We start from the raw sequence: 12,755 nt of genomic DNA, 5'->3' as shown, positions 1-12,755 counted from the left end.
TTGGCCTCCTCTTCTCTTAAAACTTATGCCTGAGCCCCAAGAAGTCATATAGCACCTGAAACTATCCCTTTAGCCATCGCTGGACTATCAGGAATAGATACCTGATGCAACCAAGGCCAGATTCTCCCTACTGTAAATATAAATTTTCAATTTAGAAATATCTCATCTGCTTGTGTCTGTGTAGCTAAAAAGAACCTCATCTCTACACCAACTCTGAGGTTGTAACTGTGGAATAGCTAAATTCTGCTGTGGTGCACAGAAAATAGGAAAGCCTCAAGCAAATGAGCATATGAGAGCAAAAGGGAAAGAGTCAGAAGATAGAAAAGCAGAGCAAGGAGAGCACTAACTGAAGTTAGGGTTTGTTAACTGCAACCTAAACAATTTGGACTAATAAATCAACTCTCTGAGACTGTTGCTGCCTTGACACAAAAAGCTGTATACAAAATAGAGAGGTTTCTTTTTCTCTTTTACAGTAGCAATATTTTTTAGGTCTTCTGCAGAAGATGTGTAATCATTAATACACCAGAAAACACTAGGTTCCTTAACTTGCCATTCAATTGACTCTAGATTAGAATATTAAAAAATACCTTGGTGAGCCCAAGCCAATTTCTTTCCAGACTTGAGGCAAGCAGATGTACCAAACGGATTCCCAGTCAAACAGGCTCTCAACCAGGCTTCCAGCTTGTAGAAAGAAAAGGTCTTAGAGATCTTTGAGAAGCCATTTTCTGCATGCAGTGGTTGCCACAATGCAAGTTCATGAAGTGGATATATCTTCCCGGCTCTACTCGCTGTACCTTCAATAAGAAAGCTGAGCGCCACGACAGCTTCTTGGGAGACTAGACTACTATGCGTCGAATGAAATGATGCAGTGAGTTGTTCTGGATCTAAAAGCAGCTCAAGAAGATCTGACAGATGATCATAGACAAAAGCTTGGTGACTGTAATCATTCCAGTTCTAAAGAATATCAAAATAAAGCACTCTTAACAGAGCAAAGAGATTCAGCAAGACCTGAAACTTTTATATTTTAATTATTTTGTATTTATACTTTGCCTCACCCCCAAAAAAGCATTTGAGGTGGCTATATAGACCTTATAAAGATTTTTTGTGTATTTACTAGGTATAAACAGATTCTCTCTCCACTTTAGCTAATTCAAAAGTAATGCTAATCGCTAACCCTTAGTGTGTGCCAAGCACTAAGTGTTATACAAAATTTAATGTATTTAACCTTAACAACAATCTTATAATAGATGCCATTATTATGCCCATTTTAGGCAGGGACCAATCATGCAAGGCCTTGTATGAAATATTAAAACATCTGGACTTTATTTTGTGTGACAGGGACTTTCAAACTATTTTCTAAATAGCTATACCTTTTTTCTTTTTAATAAGCTCTCATTTGGATGACAAAGAACATATCAAAGTAGAGCTGTCCACAGCCTCAAGTGCTCTTCCTGCCTCTTGCCGCATCCCCCTCCCCCATAGCAGGCCCTTTGGTGGGTCCATGGAGTATAAGATGAAAACAACAATGACAATGAGAATTCATTGATGAGTTTGAACAGGAAATGGATATAATCCATCTGCATTTTAGAAAGTCCAGCATAGTAGGTGGAATATAGACTAAAATCAGGGTGACTAGGTAGTACTTACTTACAGAACTCAAGGCAAAAAAAAAATGTCATTAGGGCCTATAAAAGAGGAAGAAAAGGGAGAGATTTTTAAAGAGTTATTTTGGAGGGAGAATCAGTAAGACTTGACAACTAACTAGGTACGGGCGGTGAGAGAGAGAGCATGGGTGGCTGGTGGTACCCTTCACTGGCATAGGGAATACAACTTAATTCAAGTAAAGGGAGAGTTTACTATAGGTACTCATGGTCATCTCCCAAACTGAAGTGTAGGTAGGCCTCATCAGAACTGGAAAAGAATCTTGAACCTGGTTCTCTCTCGGGGGCCAGTGTCTCTCTGCATGTCTGTTCCATTCCCTTCTTTTTCTTTGATTACCTCAGAGTTTCTAATCCCTCATAACTCCAGGTCACTCATGAACATAGTGGCTATTCTGGTTCCAATGCCACATGAGCTGCCAGCTCAAGCACCTATCACCAACTGTGTAATTTCTTCCTCCCCTGGGGGTACTGATTGGGCCAGGTAATCATTTCAAATCAGACCAATTTTAAATATATACCTATGAGTGGGTTACTCTAGTCAAGTATCCATCCCTGGTCCAATCAGTTGTTGGCAGAGGTCATGCTGTAACACAAACTGGAGTCACCACTTACTGGTGCTTACTATGTAACAAATGTCATGACTGAATTCTCACAGCCATTCCAAAATAGGTATTATCATCTGCATTTAGAGAAGAGAAGCCAAGGCCTAGAGAAGCTAACTGACTTGCCTAAAAACATATGATATTAAGTGGCAGAGTCAATATGAATACAGGCTACTTTAGTTCAAAACACTGTCTCTACACGGTGCCCATTCAGCAGGAACTACGTGTGAAAAGAGCAGGCAGTGACTGGCATCTCTCATACATCTGAACTCGGACAATCTGAATGTAAGGTATAGACAGGGCATCTTTGTGAAGAGGGAGATCTAGAATGGAGACAAAGTCAGTAGCCATAGAAATATATGAAGCCAAGGGAAGAGAAAGAATTACACTGAATGAATATGTTGAGTGAGAAGAAAAAATGGTCACAGACAGAATCCTGGGGAAACAGTGAACTGTAAGGGTCAGTGGGAGGCAGGCCCATGAAGACGAGCGAGAGGGAAAAATAAGAAGCAGAAGCAGGAGGGAATAGCATCATGGAATATAAGGGTGGACAGATTTATTTGAAAAAGTAGATTATAAAAGTGCCAAATATCAGAGAGGTGGTTTTTTTTAGCCTCAGAACATTTTTAAAGAGCCTGCACATGACAGTAACACTGAGATCTACATTTTAAAGTTTTTCAGGGGCCAGCCTGGTGGCGCAGCGGTTAAGTGCACACGTTCCGCTTTGGCGGCCCGGGGTTCACTGGTTTGGATCCCGGGTGCCAACATGGCACCGCTTGGCAAAAGCCATGCTGTGGTAGGCGTCCCACATATAAAAAAAGTAGAGGAAGATAGGCATGGATGTTAGCTCAGGGCCAGTCTTCCTCAGCAAAAAGAGGAGGATTGGCAGTAGTTAGCTCAGGGCTAATCTTCCTCAAAAAATAAATAAATAAAAATTAAAAAAATTAAAAAAAATAAATAAAAAATAAAGTTTTTCAAAATACTTCCACTTAAATCGGTAAAAATATTTTGGTATTCTTTACAAAAACAGAAAGAATAACATTTTCTGAAACTCACAATGTGAAGCAATTAAATTTAACTTCTAGGTCATATCATATATAATTACTTAAGTATGCTGAACTTAAGTATACTTAAGCATATTACTTAAACATACAAGAAGATATTTTTATAGAAATTTTTTCAGTATATTTCAAAAGACTTTGCAAACACTACATCTTCTCATTTATCCTTAGTCAAAGAAGTAGATTCAAATTCATTAACATTTGAAAAATGGGAATGCTAATAAGAGTATAGTGAATAATTTGCCCAAAAATCATGTAAGTAATTTCTGTGTTGTTGAAGGAACTGAAATCACTTCTCTAGTTTGATTAAGACTGCACATATGATTTTGTTTTATAATCAGAAAAAAATGTAAAAAGGAAAACAAGCCCGCAAATCACTGGCTTATATAAGTAATCCCAACATAATTTTTAATGAAAACAAACCATCTCTCTCACAAATTGTCCCTTTCAGAGAAGAAAGCTAAAATTTAAACAGTACCTTATTATGACAACTGGATTTTTCTGTCAGGTCAGGAGACTGAGACCTGTTTCTAGGACTAGGCCACTCTTCTCCAATCAAAGATGTCCTCAAGGAGACCTTGTTTAACTGCTGGATGTATAAGAAGAGCAGAAACTGTAGGGTGTCCACTGAAAGCTGTCCCAGAAGAAAATAAATGATGAGCACATGTCCTAAAACCAGTAGCTAAATAAATATCTACTTATTTACTAAGTAGATATAGTAAAACAAATTCACAACAGTTTGCTGATCCTTAGAAGACAAATGTAGAAACATTGCTAGCATTTGTAACGTTATGTCTTTGATACCCAGTTATAAGATTTCTAAAACTAATTAAAGTGGAGTCATTTACCTTTTCAGAAAGTTATGTAGCATCTATGACCATAGACATTCTCTTCCAAAACTGACGAAGAGGAAAGGATGAAGGATGGGCTTTTTTAGAGTACATTATTTCAGCAGTTTAAAATTATAGTTTAAAGAAAACCCCTCAGTATTTGAATAAATAAATAAATAGAGGAAAGGAAGAATGAAATTTAGTCAAGATACAGAGGTTAGTTTAACCTAAGGCTCACAGACTTATCAAAAAAGTTTAGGATATCAATGCAATACCTGAAATTCTATGCAATTTTTTGGTGTATGTGCATTTTGTGGAGGAGTAGGCCTCAGGTTTTCAACAAATTCTTAAAGGGATGTTTGACTTAAAAAATACTACTGGCCTGACAGACGTTTGTAAATCATTCCTTATTTGAAGAAGGGTGTGGTCTGAAGCTCAGGATTTGACGGTCATGATTATCTTCATATACCCATTCCCACACACACACACACAGGAGAGCCAAAAAAGTGAAGAAAAACAACTGGCACTATAGCTATACTCACTCTGATTCCCAACCTGGCTAAAAATTGCTATACCTAAGAAACTTAAAAATACGGATTCTCAGGATCACCTAGATCTATTCGATCAACTGCCTGTGTGCAACCCCGCAAATCTACATATTTAAAAAATTTTTTAGTTTCTTAAACTTTTTGTTTTTTTAAAGATTGGCACCTGAGCTAACATCTGTGGATAATCTTTTTTTCTTCTTCTCCTCCCAAAAGCCCCCCAGTACAGAGTTGTAAATTCTAGTTGCCAGTGCCTCCGGTTGTGGTATGTGGGACACCGCCTCAGCATGGCATGATGAGTGGTGCCATGTCTGCACCCAGGATCTAACTGGGAAACCCCGGGCCACCAGAAGTGGAGTGCGCAAACTTAACTACTCGGCCATGGGACCGGCCCCAACTAAACTTTTTGAGATAAGTGTAGATTCACGTGCAGTTGTACGAACTAATAAAGATCCCATGTACACTTTACCCAGTTTCCCATCTTGCAAAACTATAGTCCAAAAGCACAACCAGGGTATTGACATTGATGCAGTCAAGGTACAAAACACTCCAATCAACACAAGGATCTCTCATGTTGCCCTTTTATAGCCATATCCACTTCCCACTTCCCTCACCCCTTCGATAACCCCTGGCAACCACTTATCGGTTCTCTATCCCTATAATTTTGTCATTTCAAAAATGTTATATATTGGGGCCAGCCCCATGACCTAGTGGTTAAGTTCACGCACTCCGCTTTGGTGGCCCAAGGTTTCCCTGGTTCAGATGCTGGGCGTGGACATGGCACCGCTCATCAGGCCATGCTGAGGTGGCATCCCACATGCCACAACCAGAGGCACTCACAACTAGAATAGACAACTATGTACTGGGGGGCTTTGGGCAGAAGAAGAAAAAAAAATGTTATATAAATGGAATCATACAGTATGTAACCTTTTGAGATTAGCTTTTTTTCCACTCAGCATAATTCCTTGATTTTATACATACTTCCATTTAACAATTATTTGTTATCATTATTCCTTCATATACCTGCCTCCCCATGAGACTATAAGATCCTTGTCTTTTTCATTTTTATATTCCTAGTAACTAGCATAGAATATAGCACACAATAAGGACTCAAAACATTTGGAGCTTCTCGAAGGTTTGATTAATCTCTGCATCCACAGCATCCACTGTTGTACCTAGCACACAGCAGGCACTCAATAAATGTTTAATTAATGAATAACTATAATGCCCCTCCCCTCTTAGTCACTGGCCAAATGGTTTTTCAATTTCCAAAGCCTTGTTCAGATATTACCCCATGTGGCAGAGACTGGCTAGATGCTAATTACCTTTTCTTTTCTTGCTGGGCACACAATTAGATGGCATTTCGCAGCCTCCCTTGAAGTTAAATATGGAATAACTGGGTTATAGTCAATGGAATGCGGATGGATTTACATATACCACTTTCAAGCCTCTCCAAAACTCTCCCAAAAGATAAGGAAGTGAAGGACTCTGAGGTCCTAGTGGGCATGGATGTGGCAAATTGTATTATATTTGCAATTGTTCACTTCCCTATCCTCCAAGAGGCTTATACGACCCTATTCATGGCCATGGGATTTCCCTAACTCCTCTGAGGTAGTTTACCTTCCCATCTTATTGACTTTAGGCATGGATGTGCGCCAAAGCTTTAGCCAATGCAATGAAAGTAGTTGTAGTTTATGTCACATCTTTGCAAAAGTTTTAAGAGGCATATCCTGCTCTGTTGCTCTTCCCTTCTGTCACAAGAATAGGCATGACCTACACAGAAGCTGTTTCTTCAGCCTGGGTCCCCAAATGAGTAGACACATAGAGCCAAGCCACAGCCTGGAAGATAGCCAAGCTAAGGTGCAGCCTACATGTAAAATGAGCAAGAGATAAACCCTTGTTACCAGAACTCATTTTTGTTGGTTTGTTTTTAACTGCAACAAAGCTGACTAATATAAGAGTGGCTCCAAAGGATAGAAGACACCTAGATCCCTGAGTCACTGGTTGGACAACAGCAGCCTAGGGACTCATCTGACCAGATGCCCTGTGTTTGACGGCTGCATGAATGAGAAATAAACTGTTATTGTGCTAAGCCACTGAAATGCTGGAATTGCTTGCTACTGCAATTAGCCTCCTCTGATTAATATACTTTCTCTGTGAAGTCTTTCCTGGTCATCAGAATTAATCATTCTCTTCTCTATTCTACTTTTGTACTTTATGCATACTTTTATTATTGTACATTCCACACTATTAAATGGCACTTTTTTACACACCAGCTTCCCCTACTAGTCTATGAACTCCATAAGGGCAGAGACACTGTTCTAATCATCTTTGAATCCCAGCACATAGCAGATGCTCACTTAAAAAACAGTCAGGTGCTCTGACTGTAAGATATCAGTAGTTCCTAAGCACTCACTCACCTCAAAATATTTTTAAAGTCAATGAAAATATTTCCCTCTTTCAACTGCAGGCTTCCTGTAACATTATTGCTTTGGAAATAGGTGAATAAAGATTACTAAGTAAGGACTAATTCATTAAATATTGCCAAACTGGAACTGCTAAAACTCAAATAGTTCTTTGGGATCACCATGGTTAGGTTAGGTTAATACCTAAAACTACACAGTGTATAGCTAGTACAAAAATTAAAAATAGTTTATTTCCCAAAGTAACTAAACACACATACATATACATATAAATCCAGACCTGATTTCTTTGCTTTTCGACCTCATCCTCAGTCATGCAGTTGGACAGAATCTCAGACCATTCCAGGCGCTCCTCCGGTGTCTTCACTGCAAGACTATCAAATATTTCAAAGTAAAGCCACGCCAGATCCTTAGCCAGCTGCAGTTTCCCACACGCAATGTGCCTCCATGTAGACCAGTACAGGCGTGGGTAAGCTCCCTCTGTGGCCCGGGTTCGCACATAGGTGGATATCTTCCTGAGATAGTGAAGACTGAACTTGGATGGAGGGGGGACCTGCAAGGCACCCACCATAAAGGGTTCTGCTTTTACCCAGAGGAGCACTCCGGACTGATCCATATTATCTCTAAGGACATCCGTGTGAAAAGGCTTCTTTGCATACCTAGGAAACAAAGTTTCTTCACAAACTGATTTGAAACAAAAGTCATTTATACATTTTCTTGTAACATGACCCCTCCCTTAACTGTTTTTAAATATACTGTCAGTTTAAAAAGCAGATCTAGTTCATCAACCAAGAGCAGAACAGATCTTCTGTCGGATCTCATTACAACCTATTTGAGCAAGAAAAATTTTGTGATAAAACAAAATTATCTTACTTGAATTGTTCCAAGTGGTTGTTTTTAGAGAGAGTGTGTAAATGCATGAGGTATGAGGTGGATCTCTGCTCAGGACAAGAAGAAAAGAAGAAATGCGGAAAAGAGTCGGCCTATCATAGGAAATCTTGCTCTACCCTGAGGGGAATACTAGTCAAAACAAGGGCAATAAAACTTCAGAGTCAAATCACTTACACATAGACATGGTTGTTAAAGATTTGGTTAAAGATTTGGACGTGTTAGCTGACCATATAAGCTCAACATGAAACGCTAACAGGTGGCAGACAGGAATGCTCATGTAAATGTAGGCTGCAAAAACAGATCAAGGGAAGTTAAAGCATCTTTATTCTCTATAACAGTGAACCTACTCTGGCATATTCTACTGTGCTTAGTTCAGGTGGGATATTTTTAGATTTTGTTTGTTGTTTCTTTGTTATAACAACGATACACTATTTTATGGAATATTTATAAAATATCTAAAAATAGAAGGGGATGAATCATCCACAGTCCCACCACTAAAGGGAATCTAGTTAATACTTTATTGTACTTCCTTCTTGTCTTTTTTTCTACACAGATTCGATGTTAAATTTTTGAATTTTCATAGCTGTGATAATTACAGCTGTATTATTATATATATACAATCTGTATTATTCTATAAACTTCATAGCACTCTAAATGAATGTACCTTAGTTTACTCAACTGTCATCCTATTTTCAGACATTTAGTAGTTTTAAAATTCTTCACAAAAACAAGATGGCAAAATATTGATCATTGTTGAAGCTGGATAATGACTACATGGGGGTTCATTTACCTACACTACTTTTGTGTGTGTTAAAATTTTCCACTATAAAAAGTTTAAATGTTTCACTCATAAATAATGCTATAATTACCATCTTTCTGCATATTTTCTGCATTATGATTAATTTTCCAGAGAAAATTTTCAAATGTGCATTTGTGAAATGAAGTAATTGACATTTCTGAAGCTCCAGACATATATTTCCATTGCTTTCCAAAATGCTCGCACCAAATTGTACCATCACTTGACCAAGGTACCCTCTTCAGTGAGCACTCCTCGGCATTGAGTAACATCACTTTAAAAACCATCCTTACGTGAGTGATGAAAAAATGTTTTATTGCTATTATTATATTTTGCATTCGGTTCTAAGGAAATCGTACTTCATTGGGGAATTTTCTGTTAAAAAGAGTCGATATCAATTGAGTGCTTACTATGTGCCAGGCAGCATGCTAAATATTTTGTGTTCTTCACCTCCTTTCATCCTCACAACCACTTGGAGATACACACAATTATCCCATTTTCAGATGAAAACACTGAGGCTTAGAGAAGTTAAGGGACTTACCCAAAGTCACATACTTAAGTTGGCACAGCCCTGGATTAGAATTCAAGTCTGTCTGATTTAAGAACTGTGTTACTTACAAATGTACTTTAGGAACCCAGTTTTGGGAGAATCTCTGAAAACCGGGCGTGGATCCAGAAGAGGATTACCAGAATGAGTGGCCTTAGACGTGAGGCCATATAAGGGCCAGGTGAAGGAACACGGGAGCATGAACCCGAAAGAAGGGTGTGAGAGGGCAAATGGCAGCTGTCTTTCAAGATGGGAATGGCTTAGCGTCGCTCCGAGTAAAATCGGACGACGAAAGCTATGTGAGGAAGATCTTAGTTCGCCCCCAAATGGAAACAGGCTGCTTTGTGAGGACTGAGCTCTTGTCCCCGAAGTGTGCTTTAAAAGCCAGATCCTGCGGATGAACCGCCTATTCTCACTCCGGGACTCGAGAGGGCTAAATTCGTAAACACACATAAACGGGGCTCTTTCTCTCTTCAGACGCTTCCCCGAGGGGCGCTGGGGTTAGGGCTTTTCGGGCGGGAAGATCGGCGTGAGGTCCAAGTCGGTCCTCTTGAGGATCCGCCGCCACCTCGGATGATGTCCGCGGTGGGACGCTGTCCGCGGTCGTGCGCGGCATGGGCCGCCCCAGCGCCCCGACTGGACTTCAGAAGAGCGAAGCCCCAGCCGTCAGGGTCCTTCGTGGACCGGTGACCTGGCGAGCGTGTATGCAGCCTCATCAGCCCGAGTCTGAAGCGTAAGCGGCTCACCTCTCCTCCCCGGCGCCGGACCGTGCGCGGTACCTGCGAAGGCGGGCGCCGCTCCGCCGACCTCTCCGCGTGCCGCCGCGCCCAGCTCGCCTGGTCCGCCCCTCACCCGCCGCCGTACCCACCGCGCAAGCGCGAGGCCTCGCACCACCGAGACGTGGAGGACCGTGTTGCTAGAGCGGCCAACTGCTTCTCCCTTGGGCTGAGAAAAACATGGTTGACGCCGAGAGATTCCGGGACCTGGAGCCCGACGCCGCTTTGTGGTGCCGCGCCCTTCAACTCAGGGGAGTAGGAAGGGTTTTTTTTTATTACTCCACAGAACTGTGGTCAGCCAATAGCTGCTAGAAGGTCAGCACGCTTTGGTCAATAATAACAATAACAACTTACCTTTATGGAGAGCTTACTATGGGCTGGACACTGTGTAAAACCCCTTTGTATGTAGTATCTCAGTCTTTCCAAAAGCCCTTTAAGTTAAGTACATTTGTTTTACTAATGAGGAAACTAAGGCATAGACAGGTCAAAGTAACACACCCCCTAAGGCCACAGCAAGGGACAAACGCAGGCCAGCGAGAGCCCCCAGAGTTAGCTCCTTAACTCGGTTAGCTTTCCCGCCATGTTACCACCTTCAAGAAGCTGTTTTGGATTCCACCCAGCAGAAGACCTCACTCCTTCTCTAAGTCTCCATTTCATGAGTTTTGGCCATTTCCTGCTTTCTTCGTTCGTTTATGGCCTCTTTAGATGTGGGAGATACGAAGGCAAATAGGGCCATAAAATGAAGTTTAGTTCCTCCTTTACGTGGCTCTCCCACCTAATAGGCACTTCCTGAAAACAGTAACCTTGTGTTCCTCTTACCTCTGCTTGAGTCAAGCGGTAAAGAGCAGGGGCTTTGGATTCAAATAGATCTGCATTCGGACCCAAACTGCACGACTAAGTAGCTCAGTGACCTGAAGCAGATTCTGTCATCTCTCTATGCCTTCGTTTTCTGCAACAGCAATATTTACTGAGCACCAATGTGCATCTGGCACAGTGTTGAGCACTAGGATTACAGTAGTGAACAAAACAGATAGGTCCTTGTTTTCTTGGAGTGTATACTTTAACAGGGAGAATAGATAATACATATTAAGGAAATAAAGCAGGATAATTTCAGATGTTAATAAACGCTATGAAGTTTGAGGAGAAGGGGATCAGTGCCAAATTTGAGCTGAGGCCTGAAGAATAAGGAGCCAGCAGATGAAGATCACAGTCAAAGCAAATTTTACTGCGTGGCAGGCTCTGTTCTAAAAATAAAACAATAAAGTTCTGTTCTATACAGCTGTGAACAGAATAGTCCAGATTCGCACTCTCATGAAGATAGCATTCCAGCGTATGTGAGTGTGGAGGGCAGAGGTGGAAACAATAAGATAAAATAGGATGGTGTAAGAATAAAGGACTCAGCACAGGCTAATTTTGATTGGTTGGTCAGGGAAGTCTTCTCTGAAGTGACATTTAAGCTGCTATCTGAGTTTTAAAAGGAGCACTTATGTTAGGATCTAAGGGAAGAGTGTTTCAGGCAGAGAGAACAGCTAGAACAAAGGCCCTAGGCAGGAATGAGTTTGGTGTATTCAAAAAAGAGAAAGGAAACCAGTTTTGCTGGAACATGGTAAGGAGTATACCAGATGAGGGTACAGATCATACAAGGTTTTTAAAAATTTTCTTCCAGCTTTGAGACATATAAGGTTTTATAAACTAGCATAAAAGGTTGGGATTTTATTCTAAGCGTAATGAAAAGCCATTCGAGGCTTTTAAGCAGGGGAATGACATGATCTGTCATGTTTGTAAAAAAAATCATGGGGTGAGGGGCAAGAGTGAACAAGAGATATTAGGATATTAAGAATGGAGGCAGGAGGATGAGTTAGGAGGCCCTTGCCAGGTAAGAGATGATGTGACTTGGCCCAGGGAGGTAGTGGAGATGTACAGTAGTGAGCAGATTCAGGATATAGTTTAAGAGCAAAGATATAGATAGGGGATGCAGGAGAGGAATCAGAGTTCTCGTAACTGTGATAACTACTATTCATTGCGTGCTTACGGTGTGACAAACGGTTTACAGATTTTTCTCCCCTTAAAACTTCACAACACTGCCAGTAAACGTTTTGCCTCAGGTTTGTAAATAGAGAAGCTTAGGTTAGACTGGAGGACAAGGGAGAAGGATGTTCTCACCGCTAAGAAGTGGTGGAAGCTGAATCCGAACCTAAGTCTCTCTGCCTCCACGCCTCTTCTCTGTGAAACCGAGACAATCTTCTCCTGGGCTTGTTCGGAGAGAGTAAAATAAAATCTCCTAAGCGAGGCATCCGCCATACCGTTGGCAAGGAGGAACTGTCCCCGCCCATTTCGCCCCGGTCCCCCCGCCCACCCGCTTCCACCAAGCAGCTCATTATGAATGAAATTCCAAGACTTGCAGCCGAGATAAAACCTCCCTCCCGCAATTGGTCGGGGCTAGAGAAGGACCCTCGTGATTGGTGGAGAGTCTGAGGAGGCAGGCGGGAGGAACTTCGCGTACCTCGGGTGCCCTCTCTTGGCACCATTTTCCCCACCATCACCCTTTTACGTAATTTTCTACGACTCGCGGATGCCGGGGCTGTCGGATTCCTGCGGCGGCGCGACTCTCTGACGTTGCCTC

The 12,755-nt window shown here is 41.3% G+C and overlaps 1 protein-coding gene across 7 annotated transcripts in view; it reads right to left on the bottom strand.

Annotated features, from left to right (window-relative positions):
• Positions 1–12,685, bottom strand: part of TBCCD1 (TBCC domain containing 1) — a 24,403-nt gene extending 11,718 nt beyond the window's left edge. For 3 of the 7 annotated variants that reach the window (XR_011503252.1, XR_011503251.1, XM_044771256.2), the window contains exons 1-5: positions 12,296–12,468; positions 10,103–10,301; positions 7,403–7,781; positions 3,803–3,958; positions 588–954 (exon numbers count right to left, since the gene is read on the bottom strand). Coding sequence is in view for 5 of the 7 variants with exons in the window: in XM_044771256.2 (XP_044627191.1) it covers positions 588–954; positions 3,803–3,958; positions 7,403–7,738 (859 nt within the window). In the remaining 2 variants the exon portion in view is untranslated. Of the gene's footprint in view, positions 1–587; positions 955–3,802; positions 3,959–7,402; positions 7,782–10,102; positions 10,302–10,486; positions 10,564–10,722; positions 10,933–12,295 lie in introns of those variants that run through there. The other 4 variants (XM_070509262.1, XM_070509264.1, XM_014843341.3 and 1 more) reach the window with 4 other exon arrangements.
• Between the last annotated feature and the right edge of the window lie 70 nt (positions 12,686–12,755).

The sequence above is a fragment of the Equus asinus genome, chromosome 5, assembly GCF_041296235.1.
Source record: "Equus asinus isolate D_3611 breed Donkey chromosome 5, EquAss-T2T_v2, whole genome shotgun sequence".
NCBI lineage: Eukaryota > Metazoa > Chordata > Mammalia > Perissodactyla > Equidae > Equus > Equus asinus.
Note: the sequence above shows the minus strand (reverse complement) of the source record. Positions and strands in the feature narration are given on the sequence as shown.